At 40.2% G+C, this 24,417-nt stretch overlaps 1 protein-coding gene across 9 annotated transcripts in view; it reads left to right on the top strand.

Annotated features, from left to right (window-relative positions):
- LOC133660189 (protein cordon-bleu-like) overlaps positions 1-24,417 on the top strand; it is a 145,364-nt gene that overhangs the window by 100,359 nt on the left and 20,588 nt on the right. For 7 of the 9 annotated variants that reach the window (XM_062063443.1, XM_062063442.1, XM_062063444.1 and 4 more), the window contains 2 exons: positions 17,771-18,353; positions 23,898-24,038. In XM_062063443.1, the coding sequence (XP_061919427.1) occupies positions 17,771-18,353; positions 23,898-24,038 (724 nt within the window). The remainder of the gene's footprint in view (positions 1-17,770; positions 18,354-23,897; positions 24,039-24,417) is intronic. The other 2 variants (XM_062063447.1, XM_062063445.1) reach the window with 2 other exon arrangements.

The following is a 24,417-nucleotide window of genomic DNA, read 5'->3' as shown; positions in this document are numbered from 1 at the left end:
CGGTTCTTTTCTTATCAAACAACCGGGAAAACCGGTTTCGAGTATCATCCCTAAGTACAGGTGCAAGTACACAACCCTGTCTGACACCTGTGGATACCTTGAAAGGCCTAGACTCATGTCCTCCTATTGTTACCTGAGCCATCATCCCCTCGTGGAAACTTTGCAGGATGTTTACAAACTTCCGCGGGCAACCAACCCTGAGAAGGACCGCCCAGAGCAAGTCTCTGTTGACCGTATCAAAAGCCTTTGATAGGTCCACAAACGCCATGTATAGATCTTGTAGCTGGCGTGTTGTGAAAATCATATCCATAGTGCTGCGATTTTTCCTGAAGCCACATTGAGACTCAGGCAACAGGTGTTCCGTTATGCTCTGTATGAGTCTTGACAGCATCACTTTGGCAAGAACCTTGCCGGCAGCAAACAGGAGGGATATTCCTCTACTATTGCCACAGACAGACTTCTCACCCTTCCCTTTATATATGGTCACAACATTTGCATCCCGCCATTGTTGGGGGACTGCTCCGCGCTTCCATATATCAGCAATATAGTGGAAAATTGCTCTGGTACAGAGATAGCCTCCCTGTTTAAGGATCTCTGCAAGAATGCCATCCGGGCCAGGGGTCTTGTTGTTCTTAAGTGACCTAATTGCAGCCAGGACTTCAGAAAAGGTTGGTGGAAGATCCAGTTCTTCAATAGTTGGGTAGCTGGGCAGCTCATCCAGCACTGCCAGATCAGGGGTGGCAGGTTGGTTTAAAAGTGTCTGGAAGTGTTCCGCCCATCTGTCCACAACTTGTTTCTGGTCCTTTGAGGGTTGAGCCATCAGCCGACTTCACAGGTGAGAGAGAGGAGTTCCTGGGGCCATGGATGGTTTTCACAGCATTATAGAAGTTGTGCATGTCGTTCTTCACTGCAAAATGTTCAATTTCTTGAGCCTTGTCAGTCCACCAGTCATTTTTCAGTTTTCGTAGAACAGACTGTACCTCCTTCCTTGATGTTCTCCAGTGCTGCTTTAGCCTGACAGATGTAGGGTTGTTCAGGGCTGCGTTATGGGCTTTGTGCATGGTGTCCAGTATGGTTCTGATGGATTCGGAATTTCGTCGAACCAGTCCTGATGCCTCCTACGGCGGTAGCCAATAGACTCGGCTGCAGCCTCATAGAGCTTTGAGTTAAGGCAGGTCCAGTTGTCATCAACACTGCCTTCAGGGCTCAGGAAGGGGTCGATTTCCTGCAGCTTCCCTGCAATGGAGGATCGAAGGCTGTTCCGGGCCTCGTCTGCTTCAAGCCGGGCACAGTCCAACCGCTTCTTTCCAGTTTTTCGGAGACGAACAGGAGGACATACTGACGCTCGCAACTTGGAGATAATCATGCGGTGGTCAGTCCAGCAGTCAGCACCTCTCATTGCACGGGTGATGTGCACGTCCTTGGTGTCCTTGCGTCTCACGATGACGTAATCCAGCAGATGCCATTGCTTGGATCGTGGGTGCATCCAGGAAGCCTTGTGTTTATTTTTCTGTTGGAAGATTGTGTTGGTGATTGTCAGGTCATGCTCAGCACAGAGACTGAGTAGCCTCATGCCATTGCTGTTGACCTTCCTGATACCATGCTACCCAATCACTCCTTTCCATATGAGGTGGTTTTTCCCCACCCTTGCATTAAAATCACCAAGCAGGAGGATTTTGTCACTGCTAGGGATGTGCTGTAGGGCCTCATCTAGTTCCTGGTAGAAACGATCCTTTGCCTCATTCTCGGATGGTAAAGTTGGCGCATGGGCACTGAGAAGAGTTGCGTAGCGGTGTTTTGCAAGGGGAATACGGACAGACATGAGTCTTTCACTTTTAGTGAAACTGGGTAGCAGGCTGTTTTTTATTGCCAAACCAACACCGTGGTGATGCGGACCTTTTGTAGGGTAACCCTTCCAGAAAAAGGTATAACCCTGGCCTTCTTCCTTTAGGGATCCCTCATCCAGAAGTTTGGTCTCACTCAAGGCGGCGATGTCAATTCCATAACGTCTGAGCTCATCAGCAACAAGTGCAGTTCTTCTTTGCGGCCTGTCAGGGTTATTGTCCAGGAGGGTTCTAATGTTCCATGTAGCCAATTTCAGGGGAACTTGTTTATTTTTTGTTTTTTGACCGGGCTGTGAAGAGTGGGCAATGTTTAGGCCACCTTTTCTAGGCCTTCCCCCAACTTTGGGGTGAGCAGTGTGGCTCCTAAATAGGGCTGCTCAGTCATACAGGGGTCTGCCGAAATCAGCTGCCACTCAATTCCCAGCTGATAGCGACCATTATAGCCCTGTATCGCTGACGTGCAGGGATCTAACTAGAAGCTCCCAGTTCATTTTAACCATGCCCCGGTTATCAGACATCCTGACGCCGTCAGACTTTGTGCTTCAGAATCCAATTGCTGTTCTGGATCCACCAAGGTCAGAAGCAGAGACCTATGCGGTGATAGGTTTTAATTGCCCCTGGGGGTGCACAGTTCCCAGCCGCACTGTCTTCGCCACAAAGAGATGGAGCCTAGTGGCAAGGGGGAAACCCAGGACAACCAGCACCTCTTCATAGCTGCAGGAGGCCGCCGGAACCCTCAGTCTGTCTTGGCCCGCCTGTGTGTGCCTCCATCACAGTGCTTTTCTCTCAGGGTGTGCTCCCCTAAGCCCTTGTCTTCCAGGACTTACCCGCAAGGCAGCGGGTCGATCCCCTACCTTTTAGCCTGAAGTCGCGAGACTCCTGTTACCGTGTGCTGCCACAAGGAGGCAAGGTTAGGGGTCTTGGTGAAGGAGAGGCTATGTACTGACCTCGGAAGGCTTACGCACTCGGCTTCCTTTACCCAGCTGGGCCTGTCAGCGGCAGGAGCTATGCGTCACATGCATCCCTACATGCAACGTCTCTCTAGCATGCTGCACTAGACGCATCACTACACCCTGCGAGCCAGGCCCGCTAGCACACATCCCTCTAACTACTGCACTAGACGCATCACAACACCCTGTAGGCTGGGCCCACACACACAAATATATATATATATATCTATATATATATATATATATATATATATATATATATATATATATATATATATATAGATATATATATATACATACATATACTGTCTATACTTTATATATACATGTGTCCTGGGCATGACGTTAAAGTGCATCCGGCAGTGGAGGCTCCTCTATGGGGTCTTGGGGCACTAGGAGGTTAACCCCTTTACTACTGTTACCCCAGGTGGCCCTTGACAAAGGCCTAGTACCTGACTGCCCCCTAGCCAGGGATACGGTGAGGACCTCAACAGCGGAGCAGGCGGAAGACGGTAGATTTAAGAACTACCACAACGGCTGCGATAGCGGAAGAAGGCACCCCCACATCCATGTGGGCCCAGTTATGGGGAAATAACAACCCAAGACCTCAACGGTGGAACAGGCGGAGGATGATTGCTAACCCTATGGAGCGTCACAACGGCTGGGATGGCGGATGAAGGCTGCAGCAGAAAAGGGTCCCCAGTCGTCTTGGACTCCATGCCACTGGACCCTGACCCGGATCTGTCAAGGATTGTGTGGTGACTGTCTGTGCACCAGTCCCAACACGTAAACAAATTCACGGACAGGCATCCTCCATAAAGGGATACCCCCTGCCAGGAGGATCGTCATACTCGTTTCGAGTGACCACCGATGATGATGATACATACATATGTATATATAGTAATATGCATATATACATATGTATGTATATATGTATGTACAGTATATATTAGGGGTGTAACGGTACGTGTATTTGTATTGAACCGTTTCGGTACGGGGGGTTCGGTTCGGAGGTGTACCGAACGAGTTTCCACACAAACATTATAAGCTAAGCTAAAGTCTTAACAAGCTGCTCCGCTTCCTTCTGCCGGTCTCTGTCAGTACACAGCACCCAGCATTGTCCCACCCACACAACCATCTGATTGGTTACATACAGAGCGGTAACAGCCAATCAGCAGTGCGTATTCAGAGCAGTAACAGCCAATCAGCAGTGCGTATTCAGAGTGCATGTAGTCAGTGCTTAGCGTTTAGCAGGTAAGCATCAGGCTGCGGACTCTCCCCAAATGATAATAAACACCTAACAGTCAACTACTAGTAACATCACTATGAGCCCGTTGATGTTCTAGAAACATAAGCGGCAGCTTCAGCTCGCTCGCAGTCCTGGCTGGAGGTGAAGGCTAATTTGCTTTTAGCGTAACGTTAGCTCATTGTGCGTGTGTGTTTTTGTGTGTGTGTTACGGACAGCAAAGCCCTGTCTGTCATTTCACTTGACCTTTTTCTGTGTTGATTGAGCTGTGTTGAAGCAGCAAAAAAGGACATTATGTTAAATGAAGAGTTTCTGTCTCTGATAGTTGATATAATAATGTAACTGCATCATTAAGCCTACATGAACTCCATGGTGTTCAGGGATGAATAGTATCTCCTATTGCTATTGTACTATTTTTTCAGCTATAGTTACATTAATCATTAGTAATGGAGCAGCCTAGTTTTGAATGGCAGGGTCCCTGCTATCACATGTTGATAAAAATATAACATTTACATAATAAAAATCAACTACAGGCTTCCCAAATGCTGTAATAAAGCATGATGAGTTGACTTGAAACTGTTTAATGTTGCACTTTTTATATGTAGAAGAAAAGTTTTGTCATTTTATTTAATCTGAGCAACATCTTGAGGCAGTTTAATGTGGATTAAACGTGGGCAGAATTATTATAGTGTTCCCAATGTTAAAAGGATAAAGCCATTGTTTACAAATTTGATAAATAAATAACCAAAAAATGTATATTTTGTTTTCTTACTGTACCGAAAATGAACCGAACCGTGACCTCTAAACGCACCGGCCGAAAATGCATAATAAAGAAGGAAAAAAGCATATATAAATCGCACTGGAGTATTAGCATTTTTTGGGGAAATGTATTTGATAAAACCCAACACCAAGAATAGACTTTTGAAAGGCAATTTAAAATAAATAAAGAATAGTGAACATCAGGCTGAATAAGTGTACGTTATATGACTCATAAATAACCAACTGAGAACGTGCCTGGTATGTTGGTTAGAGTGTCCGCCCTGAGAGCGGTAGGTTGTGAGTTCAAACCCCGGCCGAGTCATACCAAAGACTATAAAAAAAATGGGACCCGTTCAGTGTTTCCCATAAACTGCCAAGATACCTGTGGCGGTGGGGGCGTGGGCGTGGTCACTATGACATCATTGAGTAATTTGCATAATTTACTACAATGATATGATTTTCTCTAAAAAGGCTCAAAAAATGTATACTTACTAATTAATAATAACAGTTTGGTTTTAAACGTCCATCCATCCATCCATCCATTTTACAATATAATTACAACACTTTATGTACATATTTATATACAGATTTGAACAATAAGTTATTCACTGAAATATATTTATTAATTGTGGTTCTTACAAAAAATATATCTTATAAAAGTATAAAAGCTAAAATATCTCTTAAAGCTCTGCCCCTTTAATTAGTGCATACTAAATAATTTAACTTTAGCCTACTACTACAACCATATTATTTACCAGCAACATAAAGTGAAACAGAGGCAGAGGTGTGGTAGATAGACACAGAGCTTCATCAAACATCTGATCCACTGAACAAAGAGCTTCAAAAATCTTGATCCCAGTGTTTCCCACACATTCATTTATTTGTGGCGGCCCACCTCAAAAGAATTAAGGCCGCCACAAATAGTTTTTTTTTTAAATGTATTTATTTTTGTCCTGTCCAGCTTCTCAGGCAAATCATATAGTTGATGTAGATGCCCATATCAGCTGTTCAGATTTACTTTACAAAAGAGAAGTGTAGGATCAAGATTTTTGGAGCTCTTTGTTCAGTGGATCAGATGTTTGATGAAGCTCTGTGTCTTTCTACCACCACTACTGTTTTCTGTTTATTTGTTACTGACTGTGGCAGGACACCTCTGCCTCTGTTTCACTTTATGTTGCTGGTAAATAATATGGTTGTAGTAGTAGGCTAAAGTTAAATTATTTAGTATGCACTAATTAAAGGGGCAGAGCTTTAAGAGACATTTTAGCCTTTATACTTTTATAAGATAGATTTTTTGTAAGAACCACAATTAATAAATATATTTCAGTGAATAACTTATTGTTCAAATCTGTATATAAATATGTACATAAAGTGTTGTAATTATATTGTAAAATGGATGGATGGATGGATGGATGGACGTTTAAAACCAAACTGTTATTATTAATTAGTAAGTATACATTTTTTGAGCCTTTTTAGAGAAAATCATATCATTGTAGTAAATTATGCAAATTACTCGATGATGTCATGGTGACCACGCCCATAGCCACGCCCCCACCGCCACAGGTATCTTGGCAGTTTATGGGAAACACTGTTGATCCTACACTTCTCTTTTGTAAAGTAAATCTGAACAGCTGATATGGGCATCTACATCAACTATGATTTGCCTGAGAAGCTGGACAGGACAAAAATAAATAAATAAATAAAAATCTATTTGTGGCGGCCTTAATTCTTTCGTGGCGGGCCGCCACAAATAAATGAATGTGTGGGAAACACTGCCTGCTTGGCACTCAGCATCAAGGGTTGGAATTGGGGGTTAAATCACCAAAAATGATTCCCGGGCGCAGCACCACTGCTGCCCACTGCTCCCCTCACCTCCCAGGGGGTGAACAAGGAGATGGGTCAAATGCAGAGGACATATTTCGCCACACCTAGTGTGTGTGTGAGACAATCGTTGGCACTTTAACGTAACATATTATGGTAAGAGTCATTCAAATAACTATAACATATAGAACATGCTATACGTTAACCAAACAATCTGTCACTCCTAATCGCTAAATCCGAGGAAATCTTATACGTCTAGTCTCTTACGTGAATGAGCTAAATAATATTGATTGATATTTTACGGTAATGTGTTAATAATTTCACACATAAGTCGCTCCTGAGTTTTAAGTCGCACCCCCGGCCAAACTATGAAAAAATCTGCGACTTATAGTCCTAAAAATACGGTATATATATATATATATATATATATATATATATATATGTATATGTATATATATATATATGTATATGTATATATATATATATGTATATGTATATACTAGGGGTGTGGGAAAAAATCGATTCAAATTCTAATCGCGATTCTCACGTTGTGCAATTCAGAATCGATTCTCATTTTTAAAAAATCAATTTTATTTTATTTAAAAAAAAATATATATTTTTATTTTTTTATTTTTTAATTAATCAATCCAACAAAACAATACACAGCAATACCATAACAATGCAATCCAATTCCAAAACCAAACCCGACCCAGCAACACTTAGAACTGCAATAAACAGAGCAATTGAGAGGAGACACAAACACGACACAGAACAAACCAAAAGTAGTGAAACAAAAATTATTATCAACAACAGTATCAATATTAGTTACAATTTCAACATAGCAGTCATTAAAAATCCCTCATTGACATTATCATTAGACATTTATTAAAAAAAAAAAGAACAATAGTGTCACAGTGGCTTACACTTGCATCGCATCTCATAAGCTTGACAACACACTGTGTCCAATATTTTCACAAAGATAAAATAAGTCATATTTTTGGTTCATTTAAAGGCCTACTGAAATAAGATTTTCTTATTTAAACGGGGATAGCAGATCCATTCTATGTGTCATACTTGATCATTTCGCGATATTGCCATATTTTTGCTGAAAGGATTTAGTAGAGAACATCAACGATAAAGTTTGCAACTTTTGGTCGCTGATAAAAAAGCCTTGCCTGTACCGGAAGTAGCGTGACGTCACAGGTTGTGGAGCTCCTCACATTTGCACATTGTTTACAATCATGCCCACAAGCAGCCAGAGCGATTCGGACCGAGAAAGCGACGATTTCCCCATTAATTTGAGCGAGGATGAAAGATTTGTGGATGAGGAAAGTGAGAGTGAAGGACTACAGGGCAGTGGAAGCGATTCAGATAGGGAAGATGCTGTGAGAGGCGGGTGGGACCTGATATTCAGCTGGGAATGACTAAAACAGTAAATAAACACAAGACATATATATACTCTATTAGCCACAACACAACCAGGCTTATATTTAATATGCCACAAATTAATCCCGCATAACAAACACCTCCCCCCTCCCGTCCATATAACCCGCCAATACAAGTCAAACACCCGCACAACACACTCAATCCCACAGCCCAAAGTACCGTTCACCTCCGCAAAGTTCATACAGCACATATATTTCCCCAAAGTTACGTACGTGACATGCACATAGCGGCACGCACGTACGGGCAAGCGATCAAATGTTTGGAAGCCGTAGCTGCGTACTCACGGTAGCGCGTATCCAACTCAAAGTCCTCCCGGTAAGAGTCTCTGTTGTCCCAGGCCAATGGTAAAGCTTGTCCCAGGCCAATGGTAAAGCTTGACTGTCATCGTTTGGGAATGTAAACAATGAAAGACCGGCTACGTGTTTGTGTTGCTTCAGCCGGCCGCTAATACACCGCTTCCCACCTTCAGCTTTCTTCTTTGCTATCTCCATTGTTCATTAAACTAATTGCAAAAGATTCACCAACACAGATGTTCAGAATACTGTAGAGTTTTGCGATGAAAACAGACGACTTAATAGCTGGCCACAATGCTGTCCCAAAATGTCCGCTACAATCCGTGACGTCACGTGCAAACGTCATCATACCGAGACGTTTTCAGCAGGATATTTCGCGGGAAATTTAAAATTGCACTTAACTAATCTAACCCGGCTGTATATAATATATTTTATTAATATTATTATTATTATTATTATGTATTTATTTATTTTATTTATTTATTCCCCTACCTCGGGGGGGGGGGACTCGGCGGGGCGGTTGCTGGTTGTTCCATCTCCATCGTTGGGGTCCCTGCGGGTGGGGTGGGTGGTTCCTGTGGCCCCGTGCTGGGTGGTCCTGTGGCGGCCGGCTTGGGTGGGGTGGCCGTGGGCTGGCCTCGCTGCGCTCTCCGGGGGTGGGGGGGGGCTCGTGGGGGCCCTGTTGCCGGTGGGGCGGGGGCGGTCTTCCCGTCCGGTTGCGGGGGGTCTCCGGGCCCCTCGGGCGGGGCGTCCCGCCTTTCTGTCCGTGTGGGGTGTGGTCTCTCGCTGGCTTGGGGTCTGGCTTCCCCCTGTTTTTCTCGTGCCTTGTCCTCTGCCGGGTGCGTCTGTCTGCGGCCTGCTGCTGGCCCTTGTGGGCGGCACGGTGGGCCAGGCTCTGGGGTTCCTGTCGCTGTCCGTCTTGGCTGCGTGGGGGCGGTGGCCCCTGGTTCCCTGGGCACCACACCTACTGTTTGTGAGATGGGTTCTCTGGGAGGCTGGGGCCGTACTCTGGCTCCCGCACACACTGGGAGTCAAATGTATTGTACATGCAAATTCACATATACTCACACACATACATACACACATACATAGGTACCTACGCTCCCACATACATATACAAATAAATACAGTACATATTTACACACTCAAAGTTCGTACTTCCACACGCACATTCATTATACAAACATACTGTATACACATACTGTACATATACATTCACTGTAAAAACATACATATACACATACTGTACATATACATTCACTGTACAAACACACACATACATATACTGTACATATACATTCACTGTACAAACACACATTTACACATACTGTACATATACATTCACTGTTCAAACACACATACTGTATACACATACTGTACATATACATTCACTGTACAAGCACACATACACATACTGTACATATACAAGTACATATGCACACATACACTCATGCACATAATCACGTTTCATCAAACATATATTAACGTTGTTGCCCTAGGGTAAACTGGGTATAACACATGGCACACTGACAAAGCTTAACCTATTGTTACTATAACAATCTACAAGGTTAAGGTTGCTTCTCTTTCTTCCCCTCCATTTTTCTGCATTCTTTCGTATCTCAAGTTATCATGACGTATATGTATTGTTGCATTTGAACAATTGTATTGTTGATAATAAAGGTAAAGTACTGGTATTGTTTATTATCAATAGCACTATTTCTATTGGTATTCATATTGCTCCATTTTTAGTGTAATAATGCTCATTGTCATTTCTGTATTTTTTTTATTTTTATTTTTTTAATTTTCGCTAACTGCTTATTTGCTATTACTTTTACCATCATATTTGTACATGTCGTATTTGCTGATGTTGCTCTGTTGTTGTTGTTGTTGTTGTTGTTGTTTTTGTCTCTCTGTCTAATCCCCCTCTTGTCCCCACAATTCCCCCCTCTGTCTTCCTTTTTCTCTCTTTCTATCCCCTTATGCTCCGGCCCGGCTGCACCAAATGATAATATAAATACATTTAATAAAGTCAGAATACAAGTAAGGCAACAAGAGAAGAATCCTACACTTCTCTTTTGTAAAGTAAATCTGAACAGCCGATATGGGCATCTACATCTGCTATATGATTTGCCCGAGAAGCTGGGCAGGACATTATAAAAAAAAAAAAAAAAAAAAAAAAAATCTAACCCGGCTGTATTGGCATGTATTGCAATGTTAAGATTTCATCATTGATATATAAACTATCAGACTGCGTGGTCGGTAGTAGTGGGTTTCAGTAGGCCTTTAATAGTTCAAACAAATTTACATTATTGCAATCAGTTGATAAAACATTGTCCTTTACAATTATAAAAGCTTTTTACAAAAATCTACTACTCTGCTTGCATGTCAGCAGACTGGGGTAGATCCTGCTGAAATCCTATGTATTGAATGAATAGAGAATCGTTTTGAGTCGGGAAAAAATTGTTTGTGAATCGAGAATCGTGTTGAATTGAAAAAAAATCGATTTTGAATCAGCCCACAAAATAATTTAGAAACCAACATCATTTATAGACTTTCAGGTGTGATTTTACTCTTGTCATGTCTCGGGAAGACTAGGGTTTCCCAAACTTTTTCATCTTAAGACGAAATAAGAAGTATTGTATGTCTTCATGTGTCTGAGGCTACCATGAACAGTGGTATTATTTAACTGTTTAAACAGCCTTCATTTTTTGGGGAGGGCGGTGGGGCATGTGTTTTTTTCAAAAGGCAATTTGGATCACCTGAATTTTTTGCTGTTTAAAAACAATGTCTTGCAATACTGTATTAAAAGGAGATGTGTCAAGAACTGGGACCATTCAGGAAACGGTCAATGTTGAACCTGATATCCCTTTAGACCGCCCACAAGCTTATTGATTGGCTCTGTGATATGTGTGATTGGTCATCCTTGCTGTTACTCCATCTCGGTTGAGGCCAGGAGTCCTCTGCCACTGTAAAAAAAAAAGTTTTAAAAAGTTAACGTTTGTTCTGGGACGTGGGCCAAATGATGACAATAAAAGGGCGATTTTGGAAATATATTTTTAATAGAGATCGACCGACATGATGTTTTCAGGGCTGATACCAATATCAATTATTAGTAGTCAAAGAGGCTGATGACCGACATTCATTTGCAGTAAAATTCATCCAAACATAAAAAATGTATGTCAGTAAACAGCTGCACAAGGCTTGAAGTTGTTTTTTTAACATTATCTTTTAGAAAACGTCAGACCAGTATCGACATAATGTTTAATGCAGCACTCATGCGGTGGTTATTAATCTAGCACCAAACAACATCAGGAGGTTTCACAAACACCTTTACTATGTGTGTCTAAGAGGAACATCAACATTTTAATTTCAAAATATGGCAAATCTCCTACAAAATTGGTAAAAATAGGGAATTTTTCTACATCACAATGACTCGCCATCTCAATTTTACATCAGTTTATGGATTCAATACATTGTAAGGTTTCCTCTTGAGGAACCATGAAATATTTGTTGGTTGGTTGAAGTTTATTTTGAAAATGTATACAGTTTCAATATGATACATCACTTATTTTACATATTTTCATTTCTTTTTACAAGTCCGAAAAGGAGTAGGAAGAGAGTTTATTTAATCCTAACCCTTTTCCACTTCATAGCAATTACTAACACATATGTTTACTTCCTGTTTTGAATTTGTAACACAATTAACATCGATGATTTCTCAATATGGTATGATTGATATGAAATAAATGATTTCTAAATATGGCATACATTTAAATACTAACAATTCTGGGCTCCTTCATGTAGCTGATAGGTGAGACATTTTTCAAGATGGCTAACATAATTTCTTCCTGGATGTTACAGGGAGTGGGTTGCTGCCTGCTCTTCTTTAATAATTATATAAGTCTCCTATTTGTCAATTTACTTAAAGTTTGTATTTTTTGGCAGAGATATAATTTCTGTCATGTCCATCCATTTCTACTGGTTATTTGAATCATCAGAGAACGTAAACACTTGCCATGTGCTAACTAATAATAAAGACAATAAAGACTCCCCTATTTAGACATGTATTTATGCATTGTGATAGGCTGCTGAAAAAAACTGATTTTCATCTTATTAAACTTATGTCCATTTAAAGGGGAACAGCACCATTTTTTGGGAATTTTGCCTATCGCTACCAATCCTTATGAAGGACAAGAAGACTAGTTTTTGTTTTTTTTAGCATTCTAACTTGTAATAATTTGCTTGTCCTAGGTGGCTAGCAATGCAGCTAATGAGATCAATCCATTCTGCCTCTAAATCACTTTGAAAATGCAACCAAAAACCGCCAATAATACATCCATTTACGTTTTGTAACCTGTGTAATAACCAAGCTGTAGCTACATTGTTATTGTAAGAGCGAACACAGAGGAACTGTTTTGGATGTCCGTCATGCTTCCGTTTAAATGTTACTGCATTACAGACGCACTGCTGTGAAAAGCAACATCCGCAAATTGAGCAAGTTATCCTTTTATATAATGTGTTTAGGGTGAAATTCCCATACTTTTGATGTTTTCGCTCGCCATTTTGTTACAGAAGCTGCAGCCATTTTTCTCTTCCTGTTGCTCACCAGTCACCGGTTGTGCTGACTCGTGTATGTTTGTTGCCTTTCGGAAAAACGGGAGCGATGACATCACCCACTATTATCCACGGTAACACTTTAGTATGGGGAGCATATTCACCATTAATTAGTTGCTTATTAACATGCAAATTAGTAACATATTGGCTCTTAATTAGTCATTATTAAGTACTTATTAATGCCTTATTCTGCATGGCCTTAGTATATAGTCTTAGTATTTTTTTTCGTTTTCAGCCCAAAACAGTCCTGTGTAAAGAGCCACTGGTTATTTAATGGGAGTTAAATCAATTTACTCTAAGATTAGATTATTTTAGAGGTAATGCCTTCTCAAAATGTTTTCATACAATATATTGTATGTGTACAATAAGTGCTGAACTAACATGAATCCTGTTTTGGAACACAGTTGAGAAAAGCAGTCTTGTTTTTTCCCCTCGTTCTTTCCCAAAAGTGATAGGCACAGTGTTAGTGTAATTTTTTAAGGCAAGTTTTGTCTACTTTACCTCTTATGATAAAAGTTTTGAGCTCTATGCTTCTCTTAAGTAAATTTGTCTGTGCTCCTGCGCAAGCGGGAAGATAACTACAAAATAACTGAGGAAAAAGAATTATGAGCAAATAACATAATTGTGTATTTTGCCTAATAAAAAGTGAGGAGAAATCAAGTAAACCAAATATATATGGAGTGAAAACTATGATATAAACTTTCTTATATTGCTTCTTTTTGTTGTTGTTTTTTTTTTTCCGTTGTCAGAGACCGCTTCCTCCAGATATCCGACAAGCCACCTCTTTAAATGCTCCTGCATCACAGATGTACTGCCATTTGAAGCAAGGCCCGCTTTGACAGTGAAATGTTCCCATTCTTTTCAATGTTTTCACCGGTGGTGTTTTTGTACCCATTTTTCTCTTTTTGTTGCTGGTCATCGGTCACGCTGACTCGCACATGTTGGTTTCTGTCCGGCAAAATACAAGTGATGACGTCATCGACTATTATCGTCAAATGAATTTATCGGTGACAAATTTTTGTTGATTTTTGTCAACAATGTCAAGGGATCCTTGCACCCCTAGTATTTAAAAAGGCCAGTAGAATTTGGGTTTTTGAAAGAAGAGTACAGTATCTAGAGTAGGGATAGGCACCAACACCTGGTTCCATAATAGCACAGGTGCTGATTTACACGGTAGTAATTAGACTTAAAAAAGAAGCTATTTCAGTGATTGTAAACTCAGCACTTGGGATAAGTGCTCAATGGTGAAATTGTTCATGTAACATTCTTGGAAGTAATGTACAGTAGCATTCTGACAGAGGCACAGTCTAACACTCTTTTTAAACTTTATTGCCGACCTTAACACACCAACATATTATTGTGCTGGAAAATGCTTTGACATTGTTAGTCAGCCCTCAAAAAAATTTCAAACCACTAAAAAAATTAAATCATTATGTTAACCATTGCCATGCTAGTACTTAACTGTTTTGCATGTTCTCTTGCTGCAACCAGTGAGAAAAATATTAGTATGTAATATTCTATTACATTATTAATAGTGTGAGTGGAGATAAGTACAATTTTAAATTTAAAAGTTCAAGGTTGTATTGTTGAATCTAATAGATTAGAATCTAATAATCTTTTGACAGTCTGTTTAATTTATTTAGACTGTAGCAAGTAATCTAGTTTAGATTTGGCTACTAAGTGATAAAAAAGTTATGTTTGGTGTCCTTTGTACTGTATGTTTGGTGTCCTTTGTACTGTATGTTTGGTCTCATGGTTGTATTGACTAAAGCAAGTAGACACTATAAGATTTATATTTTTAAAACTGACCTTGAAGAATGTTGTCTCGAAAATCCATTTGAGTGACAAGGTCTATTTGCATTTGAACTTTTCTAAATTTGTGTTACACCAGCCAGGACAATATGCATTCATGGATGCATGTACTTGGTAACCTTTGACTAAGTTTATTACGATATTATGTATTAGTTATTATATTATGGCCACTCTTCAGTAATACAAATTATGCACCATCAATGATTAAAAAACAACAAAAATTAAGTGTACTTACTTTTCAGTTTCTGGTATATGCATGCCTGACTACACAGTACTTGTTGGAAAACCTGTCATCTCTTAAAGAGTGGGTTAGTAGGACAAAGTAGATGAAACTGGGTCAGCCATGTGTCTCCTAGTTCTTGGTTTTAGTCTCTTTTAACCAATCATTTCCAGACATATTGTCAACACATTTAACAGTAAATATTTTTGTCAAAGATGCAAATGCACACGACCATAATACCAAATACACACAATGACCCCAACACATGCTAACTGTCCGGCTGTCTACTGTTACAATGGTTTTGACCTTAGTGCCCTAGCTGTGTAGAGGCAAATCATCTTCTATTATTATCTGAGAAATGTGCACACATACACATGCACATATGAAGGTACTCATGCATGTTGATGTGCACATGCACACATTTACATTGTAAGCCTCTTGTCATGAACGCACATACTTTTATTGCACATTCCACATCAGTGCCGTAATGTTGTTGCCCTGTTACAAAGCCCGTCACCCGTCAAAAGCGCCTCAAAACAACTGATGAATGGTCACGCCACCAGGTTGAAGCCTCCATGGGTGGTCCGATCTGATCAACATGCTCCAACATGGGGCCCTATGCCACTCAAGCCATGGAGTGGAAAATTTAATAGACATGCCAAACTCTCTTGACAAGGCCTTTCTAATTGCCTTTGCATAAAGACCCATATATTTTAAAAATATGTCCTCACATTATGTTTTTCAATTGCACTTTAATGAAAACAATTGCAACTACAAAGCAGTTGTGAATTACACAAAAAATAGTAAGTAAATCTTTCCTTGCAGGTATTTTTACACTTCTGTTTGAGACTGGGATTTTTTAACGAGAATAGTTGATAGCCACTAGCATTGACGATTATTTATGAGTCTTTGTTGCTGTTTTTTCTGAATATCCGTATTAAATGTATGAAATTGTATTCATAATTTTTTAAATATTACTACCTAAAGATCCACCAAGACTACTCATTTGACACAACAATCACAATTGTAGTCATCAGAGAAGGTTAACTTGAGGCGTTACTTCAGTGGCTGCCTCTTTTGTTTCTCTTAGCTTCAAATAAAATGTTATTTATCCATCTGCTAAAAGTTGAATCTTGCACTGTTAAATATAGCTTTCCTAATTTCCACAAGGCTTGTTCAAGCTGGTCCAAACATTACACAAATGCGGTGCCTCAAAAGGCTGCTACACGTTATATTATATGCATGTGACCTTGAATGTGATAAACTGTAATACATTCAGATAACGTTTTTCAGTCACTAACAACATAATCTTAAAATGTGTTATTTTGCAAGTCATGGCGCCAGTCAGCCAATGAGAGTAGCGCTCTCTTAACCTTGATGACTTTAACGATCCCCTTATCTACTCATGCACTCAGCCTGTGATATGAGCTGCACCATTCCCTTTAGTGTGTATGTCCATGTGCTGATATTTGTGTGATTATGTCCAAGTGTGCAAGGAAAGTCTTTGTGTGTGTGCGCGCTCGCTGATCTGTTCCTTTCATTATCAGGGCTGGGTTTCAGGCTTATGTTTCACTCTGCAGGGAATATATTAAAAAATAACATGCTTGCACACATGCGTGTGCACACTCCACATACACACATTTGTCTTCATTGGAAAGTCAGTCACCCATTTCAGCTTCAACTTTGGCCCACATCCACTGGTATGTGACTGTAAGAATGTCAGTGAGGCAAAGTGGGGGACCGTGGAAGAGTAGAAAGACGACCAGTTGGGGACATTTACATAACATGCCATGCAGTTAGTTCATTGAGTTCATGGGTGAACTGCAAAATAAAACAAACCTGAAAAAAACACAAGGTAGCACTGATCTTCCTGTTGTTGTTCTGTTGCATGATGTAACACCAGTTGCAGCTCCAGGCATGTCCTTGGTGTTCTGCATTAAAGAGTACTATTCTGTGGCAGTAAATCGGATTTCTTAGACACTTTCGCTGTCAAAATCTGCTTGTAGCGTTTATAATTTGATTCATAGTCAAGTGAAGAGGATTCAACATGTGTGCCATAGCTCCATAGTTTTCCTTTGCCCTTTCTTTTTTGTTCTTCCTTTGTTTCAACATTGTAATCATAGGTACAGTCATGAATTGTTACTTTTAGTCAATTTTGTTTTGACAGAACACCAACAGAATGCATGTTGCCACAAATTTAAATGTCTTGATATCATTTTACATTTTGTCTCTTACCAGTGGATGATACAAAAGTCTGCTATCCACTTTTCATTTATGCTTGCACTTGTTGAGGAGAAAGTACATACTTTTGCTTCTATCTCAGATGACAACTCTTATCAGTGGGCTGTGAAAGACCCTGATGTGAATGTGATTGAATATTAAAATATTAGGTCATTTAGAGGGAGTGCATTACATTTCAGTAAGGCCCTATGTGTCTCCTAGAACAAATACGACGTGTGTCACAGTTATAAAATAAATGATAGTGATGCAAAGAACTCCTTTATCAAACTAATTGTATTACTGCCAGACATTATAATTTTTGTTGTTGGATAATTTAAGAGGAATGCTGGTGTTGTGAATTGCAGATGCTAGCCAAAACTCCACTTGGATTTAATTACTCCGTAGTTCATTCTTGACAGTATTATTTGACAGGTTGAAATATATGGATAGAAAGTGCACACACACAAACACAAACAAGAAAGTGTCTACAATCATTCATTTTCACCAAACTATATTTCCTTTTTTTCCATTTTGTTTTCCATCAGACCTTCAATGGCTCAGAAAGTCAGCAAAGGAAAAGAAAAGCTCCAGCTCCTCCTTCCACTCCAAGTTCCATCACCCCAGATGTTAACAAAGCATCTGCTTTTTCTACGCCCACACCTGTTAACCATGCAAGTGTAAAACCTTCTCCAGCCTTCCGCACCAACATGACCCAGTCAACCACCGTCACTTCCACCACTGTGTCAACAGTGAGGCCACAATCCATGAGGATTCAAGTTAATCCCCCATCTAGCTCCACCGTTACCCCTAAAGGTGGCTCCCCCACCCCAAGCAGCAGCACTTCTGACAGCCAAGTTATTCAGGACTCCAGCTCTGAAGTCAGCCGGAGCCCTGATGACTCCGATCTTGACACGGATGACACTTTATCCCACTATAGTACGCGGACCAGCAGCACTGCAAGCGGATCAGTGCCGACCCAAGCCCCTGCAAATACCTCCATAAAGAAAATGAGGGAACTCGATGTGTCCAGCAAATTAGTGCCAGCTTCAACTAGCATCTCCAGGACAGAGAGTGAGTCATTCCTCAATCCTAAAGTGGATGAAGCTGAGAACAGACACAGTGAACTGGGTAAATATCAATGCTTATTTAATGTAGAATTGTTGTTTTGTCCTAAAATTTGGTCACTATTGAATATTTTTAACAATAGTGATCCCAAGATGATTGACATTTTACTCACAGTCATGATTACTGTTAGATTCAAGATGCAGGCAGTAGAAATAGTTTCAAAACAGGTCAAGCCCAGAATACAGTGGTACCTCAACTTACAAGCACGATTCTCTCCACGACCATACTCGTAACTCGTATCACTTGGCAGAAATGTGCACATATTGTATGAAGGTACTCACGCATGTTGATGTGCACATGGACGTATTTAAATTGTCAGCCTCTTGTCATAAATGCACATTGGGGCTGCAACTAATGACGCTTTTGACTATTTTGATAGTCGACTAGTCATCGACTATCTTAATGACTAGTCGGATTATAAAGTGTACACATTCAGCAGCTCTAATCTAATTTAGCCATTGAGGCATGTGCTCACCAACAACAAAAGTGACTAATTTATAAATATTTATTTATACTGTAACTACGTTGCAAGTTAGGCTGTTACAAAAATGTAAATAACTATTACATTATTACTAATTAATATGAATTACTTTAGTCCATTTAAAAATAAGGACAGGAAAAGTGCAAAACAAAACATATATATATATATCTATATCTATATATATATATATATATGTATATATATATATATATATATATATAGATATAGATATATATATATATATATATGATGAGGTGGTTCGGGCATCTGGTCAGGATGCCACCCGAACGCCTCCCTAGGGAGGTGTTTAGGGCACGTCCGACCGGTAGGAGGCCACGAGGAAGACCCAGGACACGTTGGGAAGACTATGTCTCCCGGCTGGCCTGGGAACGCCTCGGGATCCCCCAGGAAGAGCTGGACGAAGTGGCAGGGGAGAGGGAAGTCTGGGTTTCTCTGCTTAGGCTGCTGCCCCCGCGACCCGACCTCGGATAAGCGGAAGAAGATGGATGGATGGATGGATGGATATATATATATATATATATATATATATATATATATATATATATATATATATATATATATATATATAATATATATATATATATATTAAAAGTTAAAATAGCAATAAGAACAAATGATAAAACAACAAAACTAACTTGCTCAATAAGAAACAAGCAGTTTGTGATGATGTTTAAAAAGCTTCACACTGATATACTATTGATAATTGGTTAATTCCTGGCATTTTAAGCAATCTAATAGACTCAGTGCATTTAATTGTATGATTGATTTATTCTTAACATTCTTAACAATTCTTAGCTATCTGATAGATTGTACGGTATGTTTAATCTTATGATGCTGACAAATTGGTGTTCGGGTGTGTGTTTGTTATGGTGCCTTTCTTTCTTAGACAAAGTATAGCTGGCGGACTTTGGCTAAAATGATAGTTAAATCAGTTTTTCACACAATCTTAATGAGTTGAGACCGCATCCTGCAGATGTCCGACATTTATCCGCTCTAAATGCTCGCGTATCACAGATATAATGTTATAAAAACAAGGTCTGATTTGCAAAATGAGCAAGGTATTCGTGTTTTTAACAAGGGTAAGAGAACATATTCCCACACTTAAAGTGTTTTCCCCCGCAATGTTAATGCGAATGGCGGTGCTGACTCGTGTCACTCTGGAATAACACGGGTAATGATGTCATGACTATGTCGACAAATTTATTTGCATTTTCAAACGAAATTAATCTGGTTAGGTCCCTTGTTAGGTCAAATGTTGCCTGGATAGTTCCCCCTCGTTTAGAATGACACTGCTCTCAAAACTGCAGAGCTTTCAAGCTGCAGCAACATTTTAGAAGTGCAATAATGATAACCTGGTTGAAGTGTGTGTGTGTGTGTGTGTGTGTGTGTGTGTGTGTGTGTGTGTGTGTGTGTGTGTGTGTGTGTGTGTGTGTGTGTGTGTGTGTGTGTGTGTGTGTGTGTGTGTGTGTGTGTGTGTGTGTGTGTGTGTGTGTGTGTGTGTGTGTGTGTGTGTGTGTGTGTGTGTGTGCATGTCATGCTTCAAGTGCAGGAACAAGTGGAGCTGGTTTTTATATTTTTGAAACAGTGCCGTCCTTTACTCTTACCCTAGCCTTAAATCCCTTCTTTTCATCCATCTCTTTCCTCTCTTTGCATCTCACTCCTATATGCATGTAGTCACTCACACAATATTTCAAAGCTGGCAGATACAAAGACAAACACATCCATCACAGATTTAAACAGGATCTGCTTGAACTTCAGCTAGCCCCTTATTGATCAGGTATTTACTGGTAGCAGAGTGAGATTGCAGCAGAGGTCTGTCATGCCTCAAGGAGGAAGAGATGATAGAGTTGTAAACCTCAGAAAATGGTTGAGGAAGGTGAGAGAGCCAGGGAGTTCAAAGTATGGGGCATGGGAAGGTTTAGGCAGCAGGAGGAGAAAAGGGTATGAACAGCAGGTTTTCTAGAGGGGTTTAAAGGGAGAGCTGGTTGAGGAGAAGGATAGAAACAGGATGGAAGGATAACAGATGATGGAGTTAGTGTATGAGACAGGAATAGAACGGACATCATGTGGATCATTGATACATATTTACTCTTAGCTTTCTGAAAGTGTCAACCTTTACCTCTTCATAAGTTCACTGTGGAAAGCATAGTAGGAAACTTTGGAACTACTGTAAACTTTTTAACGGTTCACATTTAGCAGGGAATGAGTGTATTTAATACATGTAACACCTTAAAAGCCATGCACATTATAAAGTGACCCCATTGTCTGGGCAGAAACATTACATCACATTGTGTATTTGTTTATACTGAGTTGACAGCAGTTATACTCGCATGCAAAACATTACTTCATTTTCACCTTGCTTGTGAACATGTTTGGGTTATGATAGGGTAGTTCGTCATCTTAGTCCATAGTACTGTATGTTGTTTCAGTTCCACCTCCTTGTATACAATGTAGTAAAGAGATTAAGTAGCACATCAACAGTATACGCTGACTAAGACAGCACAATGATGTATTGCAAACCCATGTGGGAAGTGTGCTCGCTCTATATGAATAATGCTGTCTTACATAATTGCCTTGTTGCCCCTGTATGCACAGTAAATCATATGAATGGATTTGTTTTTCATCAAGTTCAACTTTTTTGTAAGGTAAAAGCAACATGGACACATTTCAGAAGCCTTTAATGGCACCATTCCAATCAACAGGCAGATGGGTTCACCTTGTACCCAGTTACCGTAAAGGGCCCTATTCTTCTAATTGCACTGAGGTGTTTTTTTAATGCGCTTCAAGTCATGCACGTTCTTTCTATTTGTATTCTCCCGGCTCATTACTAATTGTGAAAAAGATAACACTGTAAATTTCAAATGGCCATCTTAATCCAGGCAGTGTTTGTCACGTGAACGTGTGTTGCCAAAGTGATGGTATATATGCACGCTACAACAGCTTCTTCCTGGCTAGATGTGAATAATAATAATCTGTAGATTAAACTAATTTATTATAACCTGATTTTATTTGGTGATAAGAGAACTGTTTCGTACAAACGTTTGTGAAGCCGTGACGCGTCAGAGGGGCTTGACAGCTGTATTTTGTGTGCTTGTGCGGTGAAGCAGGACAGTTTGATATTAACTGTCCAAAAATCAATCAAATCATTTGATAGATGCTACAATATATGTATGTATTTTTTTTATTTTTTATTAAATAGTCAATATTCAATGATTACGGTCCAAATGAAATCGTTACGTCCGTTCGTACCAGAAAAATCTAAACACAGCAGCTATATTTGTAAATTTAAAATACATTTTCAGTGTTATGCGGATGACACCCAGCTCTACATCTCAACCAAACCAACTGCTTCTCTTCCTCCTTCCTCCCTTACTGACTGCCTCAGTGAACTCAAGCACTAGTTCTCATCCAATTGCCTTCAACTCAATAGTAATAAAACCGAAATCTTACTTGTAGGTACAAAATCCATTCTAGCCAAAACCTACAGCTTGTCCGTTACTCTTGGCACTTCCTCTGTCTCACCCTCCTCCCAAATCAAGAGTCTGGGTGTCATCCTCGACAGCACACTCTCTTTTCAAGCCCACATAAACATTACCCGGTCCGCTTACTTTCATCTATGAAACATTAATCGACTTCGCCCATCCCTTACCCCACATACTGCTGCCATACTAGTCCATAGCCTTGTCACCTCTCGCCTGGACTACTGCAACGCTCTCCTGTTTGGTCTCCCTCACAAGTCACTTCACAAACTTCAGCTTCTCCAGAACTCTGCAGCCCGGATAATCACCAGAACCCCTTCAATCCAACACATCACCCCTGTTCTGCAGCAACTCCACTGGCTACCTATCAAACACTGTATCCAATTTAAATTAATTCTCCTCACTTTCAAAGCTATCCATAACCTCTCTCCGTCATATCTCTGACCTGCTCCATGTCGCCACGCCCTCACGTTCCCTAAGATCCTCTTCATCCATCCATCTCACTGTCCTCTTATATAAACTGTCCACCTTGGGTGCCCGAGCTTTCAGCCGCTCAGCCCCTCATCTTTGGAACTCATTACCACCAGACCTTCGTAACATAGACTCAATATCCCTCTTCAAATCAAGACTCAAAACACACCTTTTCCTGACTGCTTATTCATTGTAAATCTTATCGATCTTTGTTGTTGTTTTTATCCAATTGATTTTATTGTTTGATTTTGTACAGTGTCCTGGAGTGCCCAGAAAGGCACCTTTATAAGTGAAATGTATTATTATTATTATTATTATTATATACGTGCGGCCCCCTTCTGCTGTGGTCACACCCACAAGACAATGATGTGCATTTTGATTTTTGATATGTTGTTTCAACTTACCAGGGTGCTGGACTTATTCCAGCCTCAGAGGAGAGTACGAACAAAAGTACTGAAGTTGACGGGAGAATACGCTTAACATCAGATTTGACAGGAACGCCCACATTTAAAGGTTTTTCCACCCAAAGCGCGTATCTAGGATGAAGACGCACATCACTTAAGTCGAGGTGGAGAATTTCGCGCAGCCAGAATGAACGCAGTTGTGCACCTTTTTTCACTTAAGCACATGGAAAAATAGGGCCCAAAAAGTATATAGGACAGAAAGCCTTCCTTTCCAAATAAACCGCAAATGTGGTTTCGTCAACCTCCTGCCCTTTCAGATTCTGATTTAGTTAATTCTGTAGTATGCATGCAAGACTCGCATGTAGCCAGGTTTCAATAATGTAAGACAAAAAACATTAGTTGTGCACTGCACAGAAAGTGAGTAGTACCTCCATAGCGCGAATAGACCCTCCTGCTTGAAGAGACAGAAACTTTAATCACATAAAAATCTAAGAATTCAGTTATATAACAAGCACACCTTGGCAAGCGTAGTGAGAAATCACTAGGATTGGAATGCTGCCAACCAGTAACAAAGATGATTATGATTACTTTGGTAGGTTTTTTTGACAACTTTCAGTCAGAAGGTTTTTAAGCCATGTCCACCATTTGTACATCGAATATGATTTTGTTTGCTAATTGCTTGTTTCTCAAGGAACAGCTGATTTGCAAGTCCCACCCAAGCCTCGTCGTTCCCCAGCCCTGGAACATCCTCCCCTGCACTCCCCTTCGCTTGATCCCATAAAAAGCCGCTACTCACGGAGCACCAAGGAAAAGGAGGACTCTGCTTCCCAGTGTAGGTGCCAGATAGATTCCCTTTTCTTTTTACTTTCACATAATTATTTTGTCTTTGCACGTGTATATTTAACTCTTTTCTCAGATAGTTTCATTTTCAACTGTAGCAGACTGACTTGTTAGTAGCCATGTGTACATGGACATTTATTTAATCTGATCATCATTCGGATTAGATTGTTACTGTGTACATGGACCCTGAAAAAAAATGATCTGATTATAATGTGCATTTTTATGCAACACACCTTAAATTGGAATACTTAACTTTGACATGTGCAGAACCTAACATAAACAGAAAGGTGTGGTATTATTTGTGCTATGGCGCCATCTTTTAGACGAGTTGCTCACTGCAGGTGCTGAAGAAGCAGGAGACTTCCACTTTT

Source organism: Entelurus aequoreus, linkage group LG11, assembly GCF_033978785.1.
Source record: "Entelurus aequoreus isolate RoL-2023_Sb linkage group LG11, RoL_Eaeq_v1.1, whole genome shotgun sequence".
In the NCBI taxonomy this organism is placed as follows: domain Eukaryota; kingdom Metazoa; phylum Chordata; class Actinopteri; order Syngnathiformes; family Syngnathidae; genus Entelurus; species Entelurus aequoreus.
The sequence above is the reverse complement of the archived record's forward strand: the minus strand, read 5'-3'. Positions and strand labels throughout refer to the sequence as shown.